Source organism: Leptinotarsa decemlineata, unplaced genomic scaffold, assembly GCF_025532065.1.
Source record: "Leptinotarsa decemlineata unplaced genomic scaffold, Ldec_3_MD MMD2_tig00026358_RagTag_RagTag, whole genome shotgun sequence".
NCBI classification, from domain to species: Eukaryota; Metazoa; Arthropoda; class Insecta; order Coleoptera; family Chrysomelidae; genus Leptinotarsa; species Leptinotarsa decemlineata.
Genome location: NW_027412703.1, coordinates 1,194,443 through 1,220,527, shown reverse-complemented (window position 1 = coordinate 1,220,527; position 26,085 = coordinate 1,194,443). Strand labels below are relative to the sequence as shown.

At 38.5% G+C, this 26,085-nt stretch overlaps 1 protein-coding gene and 1 long non-coding RNA gene across 2 annotated transcripts in view; one reads left to right on the top strand and one right to left on the bottom strand.

Moving 5' to 3' along the window:
- Window positions 1-7,121: 7,121 nt before the first annotated feature.
- The window catches only part of LOC111514871 (trehalase), a 31,348-nt gene continuing 12,384 nt past the window's right edge, over window positions 7,122-26,085 (bottom strand). The window contains exon 3 of the mRNA XM_023171111.2: window positions 7,122-8,006. Within this exon, the coding sequence (XP_023026879.2) occupies window positions 7,230-8,006 (777 nt within the window). The 3' untranslated portion in view covers window positions 7,122-7,229. The remainder of the gene's footprint in view (window positions 8,007-26,085) is intronic.
- Window positions 13,000-14,299, top strand: LOC141486553 (uncharacterized). The gene is made up of 3 exons (XR_012467918.1): window positions 13,000-13,154; window positions 13,284-13,364; window positions 13,849-14,299. It is a non-coding gene; the product is annotated as an uncharacterized lncRNA (long non-coding RNA).

Here is a 26,085-nt window from a genome sequence, read left to right as displayed (position 1 = left end):
TAAGGGAGAGCGCCACTTTTTTCTTTCGGATTTGTAATCTACGCATCAAAATACGTAAGTACAGTCAAAAATTTTAGCTAAAGCAGCCTGAAATCAAAACCAAATATTAATTTCTCGATAACAATTTAAAAATTTTCAATTCATACCTTTATCAGCAAATAATTTTCACCAGGTGCATCTTTTGAAAATTGTTGACTTTCTTCAGAAGTTAATGTTTTTGACTCTTTTGGAGCATATTTTTCAGATTTGCGATTGAAAAATGCACGTAGTTTTACGTATTTTGATATATCAACACAGTTTTTAATAATCAAGGTACTCCTCAGCATCGAGTACTAAGACCATAATGTTGACAACTCTTCAAAATAAACTAACAAGGCATTTTCGGAACAAGAATTTACCTTGGCTTTCATTTTCCAGTCCATAAAGTTTCTGTTAGCGATTTCATATTTTTCACTTGATGTGCTTGCAAACATCTTTTGCTTTCTGAACAATTTCTGGAGGTGTATTTTCCAACTATAAATCTTCGTACTCCATTATATTCAATATTCAATAAATCTCAACTATTTATACTATAACAATCAACAAACTATTTTCGTTGGTAAGTTGACAGCAATAATTATGCAGTGCTTTGGTTTTGTGGAAACGCCGACAATGGGCTACTTGGATATTGCACGCGAATCGTCGACGTAGCATTGTCAACATGGAGAACGTGTCATATCAATCTGACCTGTAACAATTCATGACTGACTTGGGTTATCATGGTAACAGTGAGAAATTATTTTTCACTGTAATGGCGGATATTTCTCACTGCGTGAGAAATCTTTCGTTTTGAACGTATGAAAGCGATGATAGAAGAAGAGATATTATCCGTAGAAAAATGGTATTTATAAAATATTATTATTCTTTCACTGATTTGGTTGGAATTTGCTACAGCTATTTGAAGTAATGAGGCGCTCATTTAACCCGAACTAGATTGAAATTATTAGGTCCAGTGGAATCTCAGTGGCCACCACAGTGAACAATTTAAAAAAACGTCATTGACTTTTCTGTAGTTTTTTGATTTTTCCGATCAGGCAACTGAAAATACAGTTTTTTTGGTTTTTCTGCATATCAAGCTTCGTATTCGAAGAAAACAAATCACTCCTAAAAACTATACATGGACAACAATAAAAACAACAATAAAACAATAACAACAACAATAGAAAACTCTTTAGAGTTCATACAACATACAAAAAACGTGATTCTGCAAGAAGGTGAGATTTTGGTTCCTTTTGATGTTAGTTCCTTATTTCCTAGCGTCCCAATTCCACAGAACTTGCAATACCTCAGGAAATTACTAGAGAAAAATAATTTCAATAATAACAAAATCGATGAATTCGTTTCTTTTACTAATTAGTGTATGAAACAAAATCGTTTCCAGGTAGAAGGTTGCTTTTATGAACAATAGGAAGGAACGGCCATGGGAAACCCCTTGTCCCCCTACCTGGCAGACCTGTTCATGAGCAGTTTCGAAATGGAAACCAAAGAGAAGTCGAAGTTTTTTTCTAGGATTTGGCTAAGGAATGTGGATGATATTTTCGCGATATTCGATACCAAAAAATCGAATATTGACGACTATGTTTCTATTTTGAATAATAGATGTCCATCAATAAAATTCACGTATGAGTTAGAAAATAAGGGACAACTACCATTTCTTGACGTTTTGGTAATGAAAGCCAATATGGAGGGTTAGAATACGATATATTTAGAGAAGAAACAAGCACGTACAGGTATATTCCTGACTTTTCACATCACTGTGGACAGCACAACCTGCTGGGTTGAATTCTTTAGTGCATATTCTTTTGACTTTCCTCTAACACATGATAGGTTCACAAAAGAAAGACGTACAATACAGGAAATAGCAGCCACTTACGGTTTCTCGAGGGGTATTGTAGATGACATAATAAGGAAGAAGAAGTTTAGGTTAAGAATGAACGAAATCTCGACTTTCAAAACAAGATAAACCAAGATAACCAAGATGAAACCAAGATAATTACATCTCAGTTCCATACAACCAATATACAAAGTCCAAAAGACAAAGTCGAGAATTTGGAAAAGTCTGGAATTTACGAAATTGAATGTAAGGACTGCGATGCAAAATATTATGTACAGACAAAAAGATCTATTGAAGTAAGATATAAGGAACACATAGCACACTCAAAATATGGAAGTCCTGAAAAATCAGCAGTCGCCCATCATATTTTGCAACAAAACCATTCCATAGACTTCAGTTCATTAAGATTAGTTAGACAAGTTAACAACAACAGGCAACTAGATGCCTATGAGAGTGTAGAAATAAGTGAACACAATAATATTATGAATAACGATGACGGACCTATACCAAAGAGCATACTATATAGCTTGTTAAAATAAAATAATGTTGTTGGGTTTACTGATTACTACATAAGGACACATTGCAATAATAAATTTGGATAGGCAATATTGTGAAATTGATTTTTATATAGCTGAAAATTGTTATATAAACATATATTGTAAAATAATAGATAAGGCAAAATTGTAAAATCAATTTAGGTTGGTATACCTGTATGGGTGGTACGCCTGGATGGTTTACCTGTATGGGATACCTATATAGCATAAATATGGTAAATAGGTCGCATTAGTTTCTAGTTTTGATCTTCCTCTTTGAAGATGATCACTTGGTGATCGAAACACGTGTCGAGGTGTTAAAAATAACGATTTGGTGTTGGGAAAAAAACTCCGGTAATATTCATGGGCAACAAAATAAAACCAAAGGTAAATAACAGACAATTTCGACCTTGAAGCAAATCAGCAGAATGTTCACCTTCTGATGAAATACATGACTGCAATCGATTTGTCATTGATTGTCTGAAACGTTCAAAAATACCCAGAGTGTTCCTTATGACCCCATAAATAGAAATCTAGAGGATTCATATCAGGATCGCAAGCTGGCCAATTTTGAGGTCCTGAACGTCCGATCCAACGACTAGAGTAGGTGATGTCGATATTCTGACAAGCAAGAACACTAAAATGAGCTGGGCCCCGTCGTACATGAATCACATACATGTTGCCTCTCACGAGTGCCGTCACTTCTTGTAACTAATAGAGTAAATGATCTCGCAAAAAGTCTGTGTAGGATTCACTTGTTGTAGATTCACTAGTGGGTAGAAAAAATGGGCCAAATAGTTGGTCATGATCATTACCACCCAAACCTTCAGAGGATATTATTGTTGAAAATGACTTTCTCTAATAACGTGGGGATTTTCGTCGGCCTAAAAAGGGTCATTGTGAAAGTTCATAATAGCATTTCGTAAAACATTTGCTTCGTCCGTAAATGAAATATTTGATAAAAAATTATTATTGTGTGACATCGTATGAATCAACCATCTGCAAAATCTTGGGTGGAAATCCCGATGCAGTAGAGCTAGGATATGGGTTATGGGTATAGGAGGTTTCTTTTTAGAAATGACCATACGGTTTTTGGGCTGACTTACAGCTGCAGTGCAATCTTCTTGGTACTATTTGAAGGATCTTCTTCTATCGCATCAGGTATAGATTTTTCTAGTAGGCATTGCTACAGTTTCTGGTCTTTTACCCCCTGCATTTTTAATAAAACTCCCAGTTTCACATACTCTTGCATGTAGCGTTCTGAATATTTTGGCACATGAAATTACTCTGTTAAAATATTATCCGTGTTTCTTCTGCATTTCCATTTGCTGATCCATGGAGTTGAAACCAGTTCAGCAAGAAGCTCATATGAAAGCCGTAGCTATCACCTCACCTTTGCGAAAACACAAGGGTAAGCCAAGGAATGGGTTCTTCTTCGGAATCATTGAAGAGCTTGGCTTATCAAAACGCCTGACTTTCGCTTTCCTCATGTCGAGTGGGCTGAGGTCGAAAACTAAGGGGTTTACAAGATGGTATCTTCAACACCTTAGTCTACCGCAGTCGCGTGATGGATATAGAGGTTACATGTAAGCCGGATGAAATATCTAGATTTTCTTCTAAAACTCCGCAGACTCTATCCAGACCACCCTATCATGACGGTCGTTTTGATGATCGGAGTCCTTGGTGGAATGATGTCATCTCTACTCTCGAATCTTGAAATCATACCGGCTTGCCGTAGTAAGATAGAAATCTTAGCCGGACAGATGCAGAAGGCCGTCATTCTTGGCTCACTGCGCTTGCGCAGGGCACATGATTGTCGGACCCAATGATCACTTACCTCATGGTGTTGGGAGTGTTCGTTGGTTGATAATGCTGGCGCGTCCTCCAGAATGTACCAGGGATTCGGTAGATAGGGCTTGACCAGCGCATACTACGGTAAAAAATGATAATAATAATTTGATTTTTACCAATTGAATGAATATGTACATTGGCGAGTCAATTAAAAAAAACATACGATGACGTTTATTAGACTTCTTAGCAAAAAAACAAAAAACTGCATTTGATTATCGTTCAGGTATTGCTGTCGACTTGGTAACACTTCAATAAGTAAAGAATCACTACGGTTACGGAACACATTTTCAGGTTTCAAAGATTTGATCGAAGTTGGCAGTTTATCATAAAGGGTGTAATTAAATAAATGTAGACGTTTAAGGAGGTGATTCCTCATCGAAAAAAAGATAGGATCTTTCATTGGAGCATCCCTTGTTAAGATATAGCCCCTTGAAGGGGGTACATAAGCACTGAAATAATTACAATATTGAAATTAACCTGACGTTTTGTACTACCAAAAAGACACTTAGCCAGAAATGTATTTGGTTTACCCCAAGGTTGTAAGGGTTGGAAAACGCAACCCCTAAAATGTATTTCCAATGTAACTTTTTGTCTTATTATTTGTTTACCATTTAAAAATTCATTTCCGATAGCCTGTTTCATTCTAAACAACAAATGTCTCTTGGGTTTTTTGCCCAAAATGAACCAGTTCGCAGCAAAAAATTATTTTACCAACAACTACAAGATACATCGTCATAAATGCGAATTGGATGTATTGTTATTTTGTAGTTAGTACCTGCATTGAACGATTGAGGGGTAATAAACAAAACTAATGTATTAATAACAAAACACACGCCTTGTAGAAATCATAGTAAATGTTCAATATGTCTACCTTCAGACATTACGCATGCGTCTACACGTTGGCACATTAAGCCACGTAAAATATTCCTGGAGTCTCTCTGATTACCCTGCACGCATCGATGATGCGGTTTCTTAAGTCCTCTACATCGCGAACAGAAGTACGATTAACCAAATGCTGTAAATGGCCCCATATAGAGAAATCGAGAGGATTGAGATCCGGGGATCGAGCGGGCCAGTTCTGTGGTTCTCCTCGATCTATCCACTGATTTGCATATGTTTCAGTTGAATGCTAACGTGCTACTTGACTAAAATGGGTGAGAGCCCCATCATGCATGAAAAACATATTCCTTCTGACGCCAAGAGGAACTTTCTCCAGCAGTACTGAATGCACGTATTCACGTATTCACCATTCAATCGAGGAGGTAGAAAACGAGGCCCAATTGAATCATCTCCAATAACTCCGAGCCACACGTTAAGAAAAAACAGGTTAGTTTCGACAATAGCGTGAGGGCTTTCATTAGCCCAAATGTGGTAATTATGAAAATTAATAATCATGTCCCGAGAAAAACTACATTCGTCTGTGAATTCTATCCTCTTCAGAAAGTCACAATTTCTTCTAATCGTTTCCAGCATCCAATTGCAAAATTCAAGAGTTGTTACTTTAAAATTTAAAATATCGTCAAATGATCAACATTTAGCTGGAAAGCAATCTTTCTAGCACTGGTAGTAGGTTGTTCTTCAATCAAATTAAGTACTCCTTCCTCAAGCTGTGGTGTTCGTACTTTTCGATGTCGACCACAATCCTGCGTTCTTTGTCGAATGAACCATATGCTCGTGATCGTTGATGAAGTCGAGCAAATATTATATGTGAAGGATGCTGCCGTTGGGGATACATTTCAGCATATCTTCTAGAATAATCTAGAAGCTTGTAACCCATTTCCCTGTGACAGACCATAAACGTAATGCATATCAGCCATTTCCTCATTTGTGTATGCCATTTCAATAACAAATGAATTATTAAAGTAACAAATTGAGAACAGAACAACAACACACAATTAGTATCAATTCAATTTCGAAAATTCACAAACTGACAGCGTCATACCAATTTAATTGTCATTATCGCTAATAGCAACCTACTAGATAGAATAGTTTCGTATTTTCGCATTTATGACGATGTATCTCTGTAGTTGTTCATAAAATAATTTTTTGCTGCGAACTGGTTCATTTCGGACAAAAAACCCAAAAAAAATTTTTGTTTAGAATGAAACAGGCTATTGGAAACAAATGTTTGAATGGTACATAAATAATAAGACAAAAAGTTACATTGGGAATAAATTTAAGGGGTTGCGTTTTCCACCCCTCACAACCATGGGGTGAACCAAATAAATTTCTGGATAAGTGTGTCTTTTTGGTAGTACAAAACATCAGGTCAATTTCAATATTGTAACTTTTTTGGTGCTTCTGAAAAAAATTGTTATACAAATTTTATGTACCTCCTTTAAGGGGCTGTATCTTAACAAGGGATGCTCCAAAAAATTTATTCATTTTTTCGATGAGGAATCACCTCCTTGAATGTTTTACACTCATTTAGTTACACCCTGTATATTGGATTCTTGGTTTTTTCCAATAAGTCGTTGATATACCAGAAAAAGAGGGTTGGAGACGATATAGATCCCTGGGGAACACCAGCGTTGATGGTGAAAGTTTTCGAGATATCTTTCCATCGACGTTTACTTGCAGGGAATGTCTTTTGAGGAAGCTGAAGAGCCATTCTCAAAAATGATCCGACAAGCCAGCATCGAAGTTTGGCCAGCAAACCCTCATGCCACCCACGGTCGAAGTCCTTAGAAATATCAAGCACAACAGTCTCCTTTGCTTCAATTCTGAAACAACTTGTGTTTTCAGAATGAATTCAATTATATGGTAATATTTCGTGTCGATAATTGTCATGAACATGAAAGATACAATATTTCCAATATATTGCCATGATGATGTATGGTTTGCATCAGTGAAGAAAATTATAATTGACTGATTCAGTTTTTATTGGGAATATGCTTCAATATTTGAAACTTTAATACAGACTGATGACGAGTGATTTTCCAAATTGAAATATTTTCACAATAATTATAATATCAATCTTTTTTTGGATTCTCAGTATAGTATTCATTTATGAAAGACAGTGCTACACCATTTGTCCATCCAAATCCAGTTTGAACTATATATTCTCCACCTCCTCCATATTCTCCGGATGAAAGTGCATCATATTTCTCGAACATTTCATTCGATTTGGCATAACCTCTTATATAAGAATTAACACAATTCTTCGCAAGAACTTTCGATAAATGTACTGCGTTTGAATTACCACTTTCTTTCAAACCCAAAATTACAATTTCTTGTAGTGGCGGCCAAGCATTGGGAAGATCCCACTGCTCTCCAGTCTGCGTAAGAGACATTGGAATTCCTCCCAAATATTCATCAATTTTCTGCGATTTCAGATATTTAGCCGCTCTTTCTCCGTACTGATCTTTTCGAGATGTGTCGAATGCTTTTGCCCAGAGCGGGGCTAGATTACTTGGAAAAAATCCCTTTCTATGTTTAGATAATTTTATGTCGTAATCATACCAAATGCCATCGTCTCCATCATAAAAAACAGATTCTATCGACTCCTTCCAAGATTCATGTAGAGCTAGATATTTGGAAAATTTCTCTTTATTTTCCAGTCTTTCATAGAAATCAGCGAGCCTCTTGAAACTACCGCAAAGAAATGCGTTCAAATCTACTGGAATTACACGTTTTGTATCTATAGTAGTCAAATTGCTTCCAATATCCCCTGTTTCGGTGAATAGCCACCGAGACGAGAAATCCCATCCGCTCTCAGCACCACTCTTGAGGTTTTTATAACAGATTTCCTGAAAAAAATAATATTGAATGAGGTTCAAAGATTCGTTTTGAACATTGCTAATTTAGAAAGTATTTCAGATACATGAAGGGGAGGTTTTGAATATATTTTGGAAAGTTACTCATTTCATCAGCTATATATTTTCGTAAGATCTTTTGGAGCACTCCAACTAAAAATGAAGGGTCTTCATGAAGCTATATCTGTCAAATTAGTTGTCATTCATTCAGTTTGATATGCCAATCACCAAGGATGGATGTAGCATTCAACAACACGTGTAGATAATAATAATAATAATAATAATAATAATAATAATAATAATAATAATAATAATAATAATAATAATAATAAATAAGCAGGGATGGCCACTAACACCATTGGCCTTTGGTGAGTTGCGACACCACTTACCCGAGCAACTGGTGCAAAACCGGACCGGCAGCCCAGGCGCACCCGGGAAGGAGAACTCTATTCTTCCTCCGGTGCCGGCCGTGGGTCCACAGGGCTAACCACCTGGTGGACCCAACACTTGGTTCCCAATAATCAAGGAAGGGGCCCCCACAATCGACCCGCTCGGAGGGGTCAGAGGCAAGGTGGTGGGGCCCAAAACGATGATTTGCCTACTGATGACAACCCTGGCAATGAAAACGGACGTTTTGAGTGGACGCATGAACTAAGAGATAGCCTTATGCATTGCTACGAGAGTAGTGAGCCCGCGCGAAGAGGGTACATGGCGAGATTGCATGCTCTGTGGTGTGAAACACATCCGGAGCATGCCGCCTTTTCCGCCCAAAACCTTAGGGATTACGTATCCTATCTTCGGCGGCAGGGCTATATAGCTCCTTTCCAGCCTGCTAACGAAGTGGTGGAAGTGGCAGTTCTACCACACGTTGGCACGGCTGGAGAGGGGACCAGCACCATACCACCAATGGAGACGACAATCAGAACACGCAGGGCGCTCCACAGGATTAAGCCCCTGAAGCCACAAGAACTGGCTCGTTTGGATGCGGAGGTTCATAGTGTTCTAACAGAAGAGGCTGACATCTGGCAAATCAACACCGCCGTGTATAACGTCGTCCAATCGCTTTCCGAATCGGAAGGACGAAATCCCGGCCTTGCGGTTCGGAAGATTGAACGGCGTATACACAAGATGGAGGCTAAAATCACGTCGGCGAGACAACACGCGTCTCGTATCCAATGTGTGATGGATTACAGGGCAGCCAACAGGCCTTTCACGCCCGCAGTGCGGCGAATAGCCGCCAATCTCCGACGTATCCATCACACTTTGAGCCAAGGCGTGCTGCTGACCACCAAACAGCACTGCCTTGATAGGATACGAATGCTAGTGGCTGCTAAGAAGTCACTAGTGAGGCGAGCGAAAAGTATCGCGGAAAACCTTAGGTTCCGCGAGAAACCTTCTCGCTTATTCCAAGAGCCTCCACGTGTTGTGGATAATCCGCCGACCGCTGATCAGGTGGAATCCTTCTGGAAGGATATCTATGAACACCCGCAGCCACTCAACTTAGACACTCCAGCCCTAGCGCAGTTCGAAGCTTTCAACAGAGAGCTTCGACAGCCTGAGCCCAATGAACTGCGCAACCCGATAACCCCGGATGACGTTCGAAGGGCCCTCGTTGGTTCCAAGAACTTTGCTGCTCCAGGCCCAGATGGGCTGAACACTTATTGGTGGAAAAAACTACCAAGTACCCACCATCATCTGGCCAGAGTTTTCAACTCGTGGCTCGATGGAGAGCAGCCGATTCCGGATTGGTTTGTCGAGGGGCGGACCGTTCTTATCCCCAAAAGCGGAGATTTGTCGATTCCTAAGAATTACAGACCGATAACATGCTTGAATTCGTGTTATAAGTTGTTTACAAGCATCTTATACACACGAATACTCACCGCAGTTGACCGAGTGTTCGAACGGATATATGAGCAGAGAGGGTTGAAGAGAGGAGTCGCTGGATGTAAAGAGAACCTGCTCATCGATAGATGTGTAACGCAGGACTCGATACAATATAAGCGTAACCTCTCTATGGCCTGGATCGATTACCGTAAGGCATTTGATACAATTTCGCATGAGCTCATCTTGCATTTGCTCAGATGCCTTGCGGTACCCGACAACATAGTGAGATGCATTGAACAACTGACACCACTTTGGCGAACTCGCTTCACCATAACATCTGGTCAAGCAAGAGTTCAAACAGGGTGGGTCACTTTCAGAAGGGGTGTATTTCAGGGTGATTCCCTCAGCCCCCTTCTATTCTGCATCTCACTATTGCCATTATCCGTTGCGCTCAGAAAGACTCGAGGATATAACTGTGGCACCCCCGGAAACCGGAGGCACAAGGTCACCCATCTGTTTTATATGGATGATCTTAAACTTTATGCCTCTGGAGAGAAGGATCTCTATCAGTCCTTGAGGGTGGTGGAAGAGTACACGCATGCTATCGGTATGAAATTCGGGATAGACAAATGTGCAATGGTTCATCTCAAAAGAGGACGATGCGGGGACTACGGAGAGGATGTGCAGCTCGTAGATGGAAGCATCCTACACCATCTGGATGCCGGAGAGACGTATACTTACCTCGGGGTTGAACAACGCCACTCACAAGAGGTAACTGCAGTGAAAAACTCTCTCCGCGGCAAGTATCAGCACAAACTTCGACAGATCTGGTCATCGGAACTGTCGGGGAAGAACAAAGTAGCTGCAACAAATATGCTTGCCGTTCCAATCTTACTCTACTCCTTTGGAGTAGTGAAGTGGACTCGGGAGGAGCTGTATCAACTCGACGTAAGGACCCGAAAAATGATGCATCTCTATAGGAGTTTGCATCCCAAATCGTCCGTTCCACGGTTGTACTTCCCCCGACAACAGGGAGGTCGTGGACTTTTGAGTTTGGAGTGTCTACATGACAGAATGGTACTGGATACAGCCTGTAAAGTCGTCAGGAGTTCGGATCCCCTTCTCTGCATGGTCCGTGACCATGAGAGAGCAGGAATTGGAGCATTTCTCCTTAGGGCAGCTGCTCGAGCAGCTGATGAACTCGGTATAGTTTTCGACTCTGAACGAGGTGACTACAACTCTGTCACCGAGTTGGAACCCGTTCAGCAAAAAGCTCAGATAAAAGCCGCAGAGATCACCTTACTTCTGCGGAGACACAGGGATAAGCCGATGCATGGGGTCTTCTTCAATAACATTGAAGACCTTGGCTTATCAAAGCGCCTGACGTTCGCTTTTCTCAGGTCGAGTGGGCTGAAGTCGGAAACTGAGGGGTTCATCATGGCTTGCCAGGATGGTGTCTTCAACACCTTAGTCTACCGCAGTCGCGTGATGGGTATAGAGGTTCCTGACACAAGGTGCAGGGCCTGCCGCGAGGCGCCCGAGACCCTAATGCACTTGCTATCAGCATGTCCAGCATATGCGGTCTCGGCCTATATCCATCGACATAACGCGGCCCTAAGAGTGCTATATTACCATCTACGGCACTCTTACGGTATTGACGAGACACCGGTGTTGCCCTACGCTCCGGGGGATATTGAATCCGTTGTGGGGAACGAGAAGTGCCGAATTTATTGGAACTATTCGTTCCCCACCCTCAGGCTCATACAAGCTAATAAGCCTGATGTAGTCCTTCTCGACCACCAGACCAAAACGATATTTGTCGTGGAGTTTTCAGCTCCTGGCGAGACGAATATCGTCAGAAAAGAGGATGAAAAACGGATAAAATATCGAGATTTTCTCTTCGAACTCCGCAGACTCTATCCAGATCACTCTGTCAAGATGGTCGTTCTGATTATTGGAGTCCTTGGTGGAATGATGTCTTCTCTACTCTCGAATCTCAAAATCATACCGGCTTGCCGCACTAAGGCAGAAATCTTAGCCGCACAGATGCAGAAGGCTGTCATTCTTGGCTCACTGCGTTTGCTCAGGGCACATGATTCTCGGACCCAATGATCACTTACCCCACGGTGTGGGGAGTGGTCATTGGTTGATAATGCTGGCGCGCCCTCCCGAATGTATCGGGGCTTCGGGGGATAGGGCCTGACCAGCGCACACTACGGTGAAAAAAAAAAAATAATAATAATAATAATAATAATAATAATAATAATAATAATAAGTTTATTCACCATAATGATAACAACAAAAATATTATAAAATAGGGGTGAACAAACAAAGGCATCACAAAAGAAACATTTTCGAAAAAAATGTTTCTTGTGCGTGATATCGCCTAGTATAACATGAATAAATGAATGAATAAATATACAATACATAGATAAATACACGAGTATCGTAAAAACATGAGTAAATACACAATACATGAATATATACACAATATACATAAATAAATACACAATACATAAATAAATCCACAATATATAGATAAATAAACGAATAAAATGAATAAATAACTTGACAATATATATGTATATACACATATATACATATACACACACATATATATATATATATATATATATATATATATATATATATATATATACATATATACGCATATACATACATCCACATACACATATACACACACACACACACACACACACATATGACAATGAACAATATTATATAATATATAATTAACCGGGAGTCGATTATGATGATTTTGATACAAAAAGTAGGAGACATGATTTAGGTAAACTCAGACCGACTGTGAGCATTATTTATCTAACAATTCGCCTATCACATTTCTCGGGTTGCTATTTATGAAGCATTTCAGTCGTTTTTTAAACATATTAGTGCTCTTCAGAGATTTAATCTCTTCCGGAATGCGATTATAGCATTTTGGTGCAAGGTAAGAAAACGATCTTTGTGTTGTTGTTTCAGTCATAGAAGGAAGTTTGTAATAGTTTTTAATTCGTGTGTTATAGTTATGAACAGGGAGTTGGTTGGAGTGTTTTGAAGTATGATATTTGATACTTGTGATGAAGAAGAATAACTGCCTCAGGTCTAAGATCTGTGATTCAGAATAAAGTTTGTCAGGAGGATATCTGAGGTTTTTAGAGTATATCAGCCTTATGAATCTCCTCTGTATCACTTCTAATTGGTTTATGTGCGTCCTCAAAGCTCCACCCCATGCTAGAATCCCGTAGCGTAGATGGCTTTCTACTAATGCATGGTATAACATTCTCATCAGGCCCACAGGTATGTTTTCTTTGAGTTTTCTGAATTTGAATAGAATGGTTCTTAGTTTCTTTAATACGTATGCTATATGAAGATCCCATTTTAAGCGATAGTCAATGACGATTCCCAAGTATTTAATTTTTTTTACAGGTAGTATGACAAATTTTTCAGTGGTGCTTTCTATTTTCAATTCTTGGAAATCGGGAAGTCCAGGTGAGCTGCAGCTAAACGGTAAGTAATGAGTCTTGTCTGTGTTGATTGTAAGTAATTTGTGCTCGAACCATTTTTTTATAATTTCGAAATCGTGTTCAGTTTCAAGTTTCAGATTCTCCCACTTAATATATATATATATATATATATATATATATATATATATATATATATATATATATATATATAAAATATAGCTGTGTCGTCAGCAAATCCAATTATATCTCCGGAGCATCTCAATCGGCTTTACGTCACTGAGTACACCATCAACATTTACTGACTGAGTTCTATTATTTAGATAGCTCTTGAAGAGCTGCAAGCAGATTCCTCTGACACCAATATCTTCCAGTGACTGCAGAAGGAGACGATGACTAACAGTGTCGAAAGCTTTCGACAAGTCTACAAATATACACAGACAAGGGCTACTCTCATTGAGGGCTTCTGTTATTTTTGTTGTTAAAGCAGCTCTGAGACTGTCAGTACCAACTGCCTTTTTATTTTTCAGTTCTCCTATTATGATCTGGAGTTCAGCTGAGTCTACCGGAGTGAAGACTAACGAGTTGGACATAGTTATTCGTCTTAAGACAAAATTTGGATCTTTTTTGATTTTGTTGGCCATTTTCCTACCCATACCTGAAAATTGGAATTGAATTCGTTGGCTATATCTCTTCTGTCTGTCAACACCCGCCCACTTTCGTCAAAAACGGAGTCAATATATTTGTGGGTTTTTTTAGTTTTACTAATTTCTTGTACTACTTCCCATAATTTTTTTGTATTATGATTGTTTTGTTCTATTCGATCTTTATAATATTTTGATTTAGTTTTTTTTATGATAGTGTTTAGTCTATTTCTATACATTTTGAATTCAATTCTGAGTTCAGTATCATCAGGTTGTCTTAGGAGAGCTTTTTTCATTTGATTTTTTTTTGTTTATAGAGTTCAATAAACCATCAGTAACCCAAGGTGCAATTTTTTTATGTCTCCTATTGAATTTTCTTTCCTCAATACATGCATTCACCGAATCAGAAATAATATCAATAAATATATTTGTCCCAGAATCTGCATCATTAGAAGAGAATACCGGGTCCCAGTTTATACTTTTGAACGTATCGTTGAGTTTTTTTTCATTAATGTACTTGATAATTTTAGTTTGTTTGTTGTTATTACGAGTTTCATTTTCTAACATAATTTGAAGAATAGTTGTATAATGGTCTGTTATTGATGTTTCTAGGATTATTGGTATTATTTGGTCTTGAATGTCAACACTAGATTTTAGAAATATGTGATCTATACATGTGCTACTGTTGGCTTGGACCCTTGTCGGTTTATTAATTATAGATATATAACCATGCTCATTCAAAGTATTCAGATAATCCGAACATACATCTTGGACGGGATCTAATAAATTGATGTTAAGATCTCCTGCAAATATACAAATATCATCAGTATTCTTGGTGTTTTCTAGAAATAAATTCAATCTATTTATGAATTCTCTAGCATCTGAATCTGGGGATCGATAGATTGCTGTAACAATTATATTTTTTCTACCTGTAGTGGATATTCTAATGTCCATTATGTTAATATTATTATAAATTTCAGTCCGGTTAAAAGTGTAATTCGAAGATGTTTTCACATAAACTACAACGCCATCATTTTGATTATAGTGACTTTCATTATATAGCATGTCATATCCGTCAATAGTGTATAGAGTTTGGTCAACAATATTCCATGTTTCAGTGAGAATCAAACAATCTATGTCTGAATTCAACCCTTGTAGAAGAATTTTAAACAGATCAAGATTTTTATTGATGCTACGAATATTCATGCTTAATATTTTGAAGTTATTGTTCAATGAATTGATAGTTAAAACATCAGTGCATTCCATAATATCTTCCAATGGATAAGTTATTATTTTGCTGACTTTGAAATCGCGTATATACTGATCCATTTTTGGGTTTTATAATTAGTAATAGAGTAATAGAATTAGTAGTAGAGTAATAGAATATAGAGTATGATCAACATATTAATTAATTAGGGGATTTGATCCAATCTGGGAAAACAGTGTGAAAACGCGGTGATTACTTAGATGTTGTGTTATGTCTTGTGTTTGGTCGTTCGGTGGTGTTTTCCTTGCTTGGTTTTTGTCGTATCTGTCTTTGTGGTATTGATAATGAAATTGTTTTATCAAAATGCGTGTTCTGTTCCGGCAACGTACCCTCGCGCTCCTCCCATTTTACGGTCGCCATAATCGTCCTACCGGGTGGACTATTCGCGATGTGGTGGATAAATTTGAGTCCACCGGTTCAGTAAATAATCGACCATCAGCCGTACGTCGACGAAACGCAATATCTGCGGAATACATCATCTCTGTCTGTGAAAGTGTGCAGAAGAATCCGTGGCAGAGAATATCACATTGCTCACAAGAGCTCGGTCTTTCGCAGACCACAACTTGGTGAATTTTGCGTCGTGACAACGACGGTCACCTCACATGTCTCAAGTTCTAAGAGAGAACCTGGATGAAACCTTTCCAGAAAAGTGGATTGTCACTTATGTTCCTATTTAGTGGCCTGCGAGGTACATCCTTGAGTTGTCATATTTTTACATAAATGTATTATTTCTTTTCTATATTCTAGATAACCAAATCTTACTCCGCTTGATTTTTTTTTACTGGGGAACAATTAAAAATCAGGTTTACAATACAACATCAGCTACTTGTCAAGAACTAGAGGATGAAGTAAAGGTGGCATTTCAGAACATCATTGACGAACATCTAATCGATGAAATGCCCGCAACAATTGAAAAAGTTGAACTTTGCCATGATCAAGTAGGAGGCCATTTTGAAAATTCACAATCTTAATGAACTATTTGCGACTTTTTTGCAATTATTCGTTTGAATAATTTGAAAAAAATCAAGCTATAAACCTCAAAGTCGTAGTTTTCCCATGTTACTTGATCAAGAATGAAGCGATTTACGTGATCCATGGCATTTTGAATAAATAAATAAAAATTGGAATAAAAATGATTTTATTCGTCAAATATTGACAAGTGAAGTATTGTTGGATTTAGAATGTCATTCCTGATCGAAACAAGTAAAAATATATAGGATGTCCCATTCAAAAATCGAAAGTTGGAGTCATTTCCGGTCAAACCGAAAGTACGGCAAAGCAAATAAATATGTCAAAAATGTAAATTGAACTATAATACACATCCCGCAAATTTCGTTCTTCTATCTCCAGTTATAAAAAAGTTATAGGGGTGAGCCACCGTAGAGAATTATCCGGTATACTGATCGATAAATAATTTTGTACACTATATATTGATACTGTCGATCTTTTTCAAATTCTAATTTTTGTCTCTTTTCAATTCATTATCATATGATTGATATACAAAGACAAATATAGATTTGAATACTACCTAACTGAATACTCGATTGAATATATATGTGTTGTGTAATAATTTGTTTTTAGTCTGGAACCATTACGATTGAAATCACCTCCATTTTATAATTCAATTTTATTTTATAATGGTTTACTTCTGTCATGGATCCTTATCCGTTGATTGTTTTCATTTATTTATATTCTGATATTTTCATCCATACTTAGTACCCATTCAATACGTTAGTTCATTTTTTATTATTGATATTCTGTTCGAATATGTCCAGTATAAACAATCTTAAGAAGATAAATAAATACATATTATTATTATTATTATTTTTCACCGTAGTGTGCGCTGGTCAGGCCCTATCCCCCGAAGCCCCGATACATTCGGGAGGGCGCGCCAGCATAATCAACCAGTGACCACTCCCAACACCGTGGGGTAAGTGATCATTGGGTCCGAGAATCATGTGCCCTGAGAAAACGCAGTGAGCCAAGAATGACAGCCTTCTGCATCTGTGCAGCTAAGATTTCTGCCTTAGTGCGGGAAGCCGGTATCATTTTAAGATTCGAGAGTAGAGAGGACATCATTCCACCAAGGACCCGAATAATCAGAACAACCATCTTGACAGAGTGATCTGGATAGAGTCTGCGGAGTTCGAAGAGAAAATCTCGATATTTTATCCGTTTTTCCTCCTCTTTTCTGACGATATTCGTCTCGCCAGGAGCTGAAAACTCCACGACAAATATCGTTTTGGTCTGGTGGTCGAGAAAGACTACATCAGGCTTATTAGCTTGTATGAGCCTGAGGGTGGAGAAAGAATAGTTCCAATAAATTCGGCACTTCTCATTCCCCACACCGGATTCAATATCCCCCGGAGCGTAGGGCAACACCGGTGTCTCGTCAATGCCGTAAGAGTGCCGTAGATGGTAATATAGCACTCTTACGGCCGCGTTATGTCGATGGATATAGGCCGAGACCGCATATGCTGGACATGCTGATAGCAAGTGCATTGGGGTCTCGAGCGCCTCGCGGTAGGCCCTGCACCTTGTGTCAGAAACCTCTATACCCATCACGCGACTGCGGTAGACTGAGGTGTTGAAGACACCATCCTGGCAAGCCATGATGAACCCCTCAGTTTCCGACTTCAGCCCACTCGGCCTGAGAAAAGCGAACGTCAGGCGCTTGTTAAGCCAAGGTCTTCAATGTTATTGAAGAAGACCCCATGCATTGGCTTATCCCTGTGTCTCCGCAGAAGTAAGGTGATCTCTGCGGCTTTCATCTGAGCTTTTTGCTGAACGGGTTCCAACTTGGTGACAGAGTTGTAATCACCTCGTTCAGAGTCGAAAACTATACCGAGTTCATCAGCTGCTCGAGCAGCTGCCCTAAGGAGAAATGCTTCAATTCCTGCTCTCTCATGGTCATGGACCATGCAGAGAAGGGGATCCGAACTCCTGATGACTTTACAGGCTGTATCCAGTACCGTTCTGTAATGTAGACATTCCAAACTCAAAAGTCCACGACCTCCCTGTTGTCGGGGGAAGTACAACCGTGGAACGGACGATTTGGGATGCAAACTCCTATAGAGATGCATCACTTTTCGGGTCCTTACGTCGAGTTGATACAGCTCCTCCCGAGTCCACTTCACTACTCCAAAGGAGTAGAGTAAGATTGGAACGGCAAGCATATTTGTTGCAGCAACTTTGTTCTTCCCCGACAGCTCCGATGACCAGATCTGTCGAAGTTTGTGCTGATACTTGCCGCGGAGAGAGTTTTTCACTGCAGTTACCTCTTGTGAGTGGCGTTGTTCCACCTCGAGGTAAGTATACGTCTCTTCGGCATCCAGATGGTGTAGGATGCTTCCATCTACGAGCTGCACATCCTCTCCGTTATCCCCGCAATGTCCTCTTTTGAGATGAACCATTGCACATTTGTCTATCCCGAATTTCATACCGATAGCATGCGTGTACTCTTCCACCACCCTCAAGGACTGATAGAGGTCCTTCTCTCCAGAGGCATAAAGTTCAAGATCATCCATATAAAACAGATGGGTGACCTTGTGCCTCCGGTTTCCGGGGGTGCCACAGTTATACCCTCGAGTCTTTCTGAGCGCAACGGATAATGGCAATAGTGAGATGCAGAATAGAAGGGGGCTGAGGGAATCACCCTGAAATACACCCCTCCTGAAAGTGACCCACCCTGTTTGAACTCTTGCTTGACCAGGTGTTATGGTGTCCTGCGTTACTATTATTATTATTATTATTATTTTGTGTATGATGGAATTGATGCAATTGAATATCGACACATTTATATTCATCTGATACACATAATAACATTCTAAAACAACTATTCTTGGAAAGAGGTTTGCATTTATATTGTTGATTAATGAATGAAGTATGTGACACTATTGCATTGATTTCACTTTTTAGTTGAATGAAAATATTTCTGCTAGTGCAAGCATGATGTCAATTAATTATTTATGCAGTAATTCCATTCAAGAATTAACGTATAATTAATACATACTATAAAGTTCAGAAGATAAAAACTAGTTTAGAATTGTTTGAAATAATTCAATGGAACGTGACTCGTATCTCAACGATATATTTATGTATCATGAGTATATGGTACACGAGTTGCCACTTATAAATTAAAAATCTTCAGTAATAATTTCAATTTCTTTCTCATTTATATAGAGTGGCCCGTTTGAAATGGAGTTACTATGATAAAACGTATATTCCTCTACTAGTTCGATTTTATTTATCAGGTAGATTCAAGAAGTCTACTAAAATACCTAATTTCATGAATGAGTCTGATTTCAAAATCAGATAAATCACAAAAATGGATCAACAGAGAACCTGATGAATCTGAACGGAATTCTTGGATAATATTTTTGGATATGACATCTGAACGTCTCACCGAAGAATACTTTCTTTAGAAACTTCAGATTTCAGCTGAGTATCAAAACTTTTGTTTTTCATAATGCAGGGTGTTTCAAATTCGATCCTCACCATTGGGATCTCAGAAACTATGAGAGAGAAACGAAGATGGTTAAATTAGGGGAAAGTTGCGCATTCACGTGAATAACAACATGTCGTTGAGAAAATTCTGAAATTCCGAGTATATCCGGAAAAAACTGAAATTTCGGAAAATGGTTTTTATTTTTTGTGGCTTTATGTTTCGAAGAACTTGAAAATAAATTGCACTTCCACATTACCACTTCTTCCCTGCTACATAATGGTGATTTCAGATTTGCTATCCGACGTTTCGTCTTCCGGCCATTATCATCAACTTTATTTTTTCTTATGGGCACTATATTGGATTCTTTCTGTTTGGAATATAACTAGATTTTACGTTTTCAATAATGTATCATAAGTTATCATTCTTTTTCGAAACTTTGGAGATATTGAAAAAATTAATTCTTTTCATAATTCGTTAGTCTAGATGTTGATGTTATTCAATATTTGTTGTTATTGTTACATAATTTGGAATTGTTGTTGCTTGTGTGTGTGCCAAAATGCGCTCCTAACTAAGTCCAAATTGCTCGTGAATTAAGTGACTATAAAACTTGAAAGTTAGTTCATTATATAGCTGAAGACTCCGCGGAACCATTCAGTATCTTCCCGTTCGAGTATCTTGTGACATGTAAGAGCCAGACTTATTCATTGCATGTTTCAAATTATTTCCTGATTCTGATTCTCATCCAAAACCACGTATAAAAATTTCGCAGCTTATCAATGGCACTTTTTAACTCCCGAATATAAAACACCACCGTCAGTTTTCATACCGAAGATTCAATATACACTTCACACACATAGTTATGCCTCAGGAAGTATGTTTAAGTGATCTCCTCGCTGAAATAAAGAAAGTCACTGTCCAAAACTCTGAAATAAAAAGCAAAATGATGAAATTAAGACTGAAATTTTAAGTTTGAGGAAAGTTCATGAAATAGACACTGAATAACTTAGAAAATCCATATCCGATCTCAAGGAAGAAAACACATTTCTAAAAGAAAAACTATTCAGGGTTGAAAGAAGGTATAAAAATAACAATATTCTCATCCACGGATTGGGAGAAAATAATAACGAGAACACCTTCGTGTTTTTATCCGATTTTATCCATAATAAGCTCAACATAGGAATTGAAGAATCTCACGTCAGAAATATCTTTCGTATTGGTTACTTAGCTGATGATAGAGTGAGGCCAATTCTCCTTGAATTACTTCACAATGAAATAAAAAGTGATATACTGAAGAATGCCTTCAAGCACAGGGCACAGGTGTTTACATTAGTAACGATCTTACCGAAGAGGAACTCAGTAATCAAAGGACCATAAAAGATTACTGGAAGCTTGCATTGGAAAATAAAATTGAGGCAAAAATCGTGAAAGGCAAGTTATTAATTGACAACAAAGCGTACAGCGTTGAAGAAATAAAAAGCGATCCACTAAAGATAATTAAAAGCGAGGAAGATAGGAAAGACACTGCAGGAGAACGAAACACACGCCTGGAATCCAAGAGGACTAAAGGAGAGCTAGAATCAAACAAGAAAAAAAAATAAGCCTTCGAAGTAATTTATCGTAAATTTTATATCTGTTCCACCTAGAAATATATGCCAATTGTTTTCATATTTCTCCTTAATATATTTTTTTATTGTATCTAATCATTTATGGTAGCATTTGTCAATTTTGTTCATCTGAATGTGAGGTCTGTGTTCACTGGACTTGACTATCTCAAGACTTTTCTAGAAAATCATGAAATCCATATCTGCGGTCTAAGTGAAAGATGGCTTAACTCGGATATCGATTCTGAGTCTGTGGCTATTCATTCTTATCATATTGTCAGATCCGATAGAGATGGTAGAGGGGGCGGCGTAGCTATGTATATAAAGAACATCTTAAACTATAATGTTGCCTTTCATAAAATCAGCCCTGAGCTCGAACAGCTCTGGATCTCGGTAAATTCGACGGGTAAAAACTTTTGTTTTGGAATATTATATCGTCCACCCAAGTCCAATATTTTAACGTGCCTCAATGAATTAGAAGAAACGGTTTCAAATCTTTTACCTGCGAGTGACTATTTTATAATGGCGGGTGACTTAAATATTAACCTTATGTAATCAATAACCGTTCCAATCTCGTTTATCAATTTCTTTCGACCTTTAACTTCTCCCAGTTAATTACTTCTCCCACTAGAGTTACCCCTCGAAGTCAAACTTTACTTGATCTCCTGATTGTTTCGCATCCTGAAATAATTTCAAATGTGAATATTACTGATATTCAAGGAATCTCAGATCATATGGCCATTTCGTGTACTATCAAAAATTTTGGCACCAACAAGAATAATGTCAAGTGGATTTTTTATCGCGATTTTTCAAATTTTGATAAAGATTGCTTTTTGACTGATCTTACATCAATTGACTGGGATGAAATATATAGGTTGGATAACGTTGACGACATGGTAATAACATTCAACCACAATCTCATTACTCTATTTGATATCCATGCTCCTTCTCGAAATATCAGAGTTACCAAGCCACCCGCACCTTGGTTGACGTACAACATCCGTCAGATGATATCTTTAAGGGACCGCGCATTTAAAAAATATAAGCAATTTAAAACCATTGTAGCATGGGATAGCTATAAAGAACTGAGGAACTATACGACATCTGCTATTCGTCGGGAGAAAAAAGCGTATCTTCAATTTGTTCTTTTGAAGAAAGATGCCAAGGCAACGTGGAGCACATTACGTAATTTAGACATCTTGCGTCAGAAGTCAAACCCTGAACTACCACCTAACCTGAAAAATCTAGATGAAATCAATCAGTTCTTTTGCAATATTACCCTCCCTGACAAAACACAATTTCAATCATCGCTTCTAGAAAAGTACCAAACTAAGAACACTGCAAATTCTTTCAGATTCTCTCCCGTTGACGAACATACTGTACAGAAGTTTTTAAATAAAATCAGAAGCAACGCTGTAGGTTCGGACAGCATCTCACTTCAAATGATTCGTTTGGTGGAAACACATCTCTTGGAATACATCACCTTTATACTGAATTCGTGTATCATTTCCTCGTGTTCTCCTTCCCCATGGAAACATGCACTTGTGATTCCTTTGGCTAAGTGTAACTCTCCGACACATTACTCTGATCTTAGGCACATTAGTATTTTACCCTCCCTATCTAAATCGCTTGAGCTGATTCTCAAAGATCAGATGATTGAATTCATCACTTCTTACAATATCATAACTAGCGTTCAGTCTGGGTTTCGTTCTCAACATAGCACGACTTCCGCACTCCTCTCCATAACGGATGATATTTTCAAAGCAACCGATAAAAATTATGTTACATTTCTAGTTTTATTGGACTTCAGTAAAGCTTTTGATACCTTAGACCGCAGTCTTTTATGTAATAAACTTAGTCACTTTGGTTTGGATAAATGTGCCGTAGATCTTATTGAAAGCTTTCTGGAACACCGAACTCAGTGTATCAGCCTTGATCACTCAAAATCTGCAGTTCTGAACACCAAATTTGGAGTTCCACAAGGTTCCATTCTTGGACCTCTCTTATTTAACATCTTCATTTCAGATTTCTACAAATGTATTGAATTTTGCAATATCCATCACTACGCTGATGACACTCAAATTTACTCATCTTTTCCGAGAGGCAACCTGGAAGCACAAGAACTGATAAATAGATATCTCAATTCAATATATAACGTCTCGTGGGCACATAACTTGAAAGTGAATGCTAAAAAATCATCATATATGTTATTTGGACCCAAATCTAAAAGGAACCTTATTTCCAACCTCATCAAGATCCACATAAATGATGTTGCCTTGCCTTCCACTTCTGAATGCAAAAACTTGGGTCTGTGGATTGACTCCGACTTGAGATTTTCTAAACATATCAGTCATCTTTGTAAATCGTCTTATAACATTCTCAGACAAATTTTTCCCAATAGAGACATTCTTTCTACACAACTCAAACTTAAGCTTTGCGAAACTTTAATTTTCTCTAAATTATCTTATTGCGATTGCATATATGGACCTGCACTTACTCAATACGACTCTCTTCGCCTCCAAAGATTTCAAAACTCTTGTTTGAGATTTTCCTTCGGTATACGTAAATTTGATCACATCAGTAGTTGGTTTGATGACTCCGGATGGTTAAGACTTGAAAAACTACGCACTGTACACATCCTCACAAATACACATAGATTACTATAACAAATAAACCTGATTATTTATATAATAGACTTGTTAGTTTTTCCCAGACTAACAACTATTATACTCGAAATGGATCTGTCTTGGTCATTCCCAAACACAACTCGGCACTTTTTACTCGAAGTTTCTCCTATATTTCCGCTAAGATGTATAATAAGTTGCCCAGTGACTTCAGACTTTACACGATAATGACATTTAAAAAACGCTTGAAACTTCTGCTTAAATCCTGGTAATTGGTGCTCTGTATGTCGATTTTTGCAAAACCCTTATTATTATTCATTTTAATCAAGCTTTTATTATTGTGTTTATTGTTGTATTGGTTGATTTATCTTCTATTCTATACTTGTTATTATTATAGTTTTTATTGTATATTTTTGTAAGGTTGATTTGAAAAACGGCTTATGCTGATAATCCGCCTGTTCATCTAATTTATTTTTGATGAATAAAGTCGAATTTTTTTTTCACCGTAGTGTGCGCTGGTCAGGCCCTATCCCCCGAAGCCCCGATACATTCGAGAGGGCGCGCCAGCATAATCAACCAATGACCACTCCCCACACCGTGAGGTAAGTGATCATTGAGTCCGAGAATCATGTGCCCTGAGCAAACGCAGTGAGCCAAGAATGACAGCCTTCTGCATCTGTGCGGCTAAGATTTCTGCCTTAGTACGGCAAACCGGTATGATTTTTAGATTCGAGAGTTTAGAAGACATCATTCCACCAAGGACTCCAACAATCAGAACGACCATCTTGACAGAGTGATCCGGATAGAGTCTGCGGAGTTCGAAGAGAAAATCTCGATATTTCATCCGTTTTTCCTCCTCTTTTCTGACGATATTCGTCTCGCCAGGAGCTGAAAACTCCACGACAAATATCGTTTTGGTCTGGTGGTCGAGAAGGACTACATCAGGCTTATTAGCTCGTATGAGCCTGAGAATAGTTTCAATGAATTCGGCACTTCTCATTCCCCACAACGGATTCAATATACCCCGGAGCGTAGGGCAACACCGGTGTCTCGTCAATACCGTAAGAGTGCCGTAGATGGTAATATAGCACTCTTAGGGCCGCGTTATGTCGATGGATATAGGCCGAAACCGCATATGCTGGACATGCTGATAGCAAGTGCATTAGGGTCTCGGGCGCGTCGCGGCAGGTCCTGCACCTTGTGTCAGGAACCTCTATACCCATCACGCGACTGCGGTAGACTAAGGTGTTGAAGACACCATCCTGGCAAGCCATGATGAACCCCTCAGTTTCCGACTTCAGCCCACTCGACCTGAGAAAAGCGAAAGTCAGGCGCTTTGATAAGCCAAGGTCTTCAATGTTATTGAAGAAGACCCCATGCATTGGCTTATCCCTGTGTCTCCGCAGAAATAAGTTGATCTCTGCGGCTTTTATCTGAGCTTTTTGCTGAACGGGTTCCAACTCGGTGACAGAGTTGTAGTCACCTCGTTCAGAGTCGAAAACTATACCGAGTTCATCAGCTGCTCGAGCAGCTGCCCTAATGAGAAATGCTCCAATTTCTGCTCTCTCATGGTCACGGACCATGCAGAGAAGGGGATCCGAACTCCTGACGACTTTACAGGCTGTATCCAGTACCATTCTGTCATGTAGTCGATTTATTATTATTATTATCATTATTATTATTTTTTTTTTCACCGTAGTGTGCGCTGGTCAAGCCCTATCCCCCGAAGCCCCGATACATTCGGGAGGGCGCGCCAGCATAATCAACCAATGACCACTCCCCACACCGTGGGGTAAGTGATCATTGGGTCCGAGAATCATGTGCTCTGAGCAAACGCAGTGAGCCCAGAATGACAGCCTTCTGCATCTGTGCGGCTAAGATTTCTGCCTTAGTGCGGCAAGCCGGTATGATTTTGAGATTCGAGAGTAGAGAAGACATCATTCCATTATTATTATTATTATTATTATTATTATTATTAGTGATGAAAAATTGTAAAAATCATAATTTCCAAAAGAAACATTCGATTTCGCATATTATTCCATGTGAAGTCCAGGGATATGCAATTGGGTCAACTTTTTTTTCTTAAAAGCCAAGCAAGATACGAAAAAATTCAGGAGACGAAAAAGTTGTATTTCTGATTATTTAATCCGAAGAATTATTAAAAATTGCACAAAAGTCAGTGGC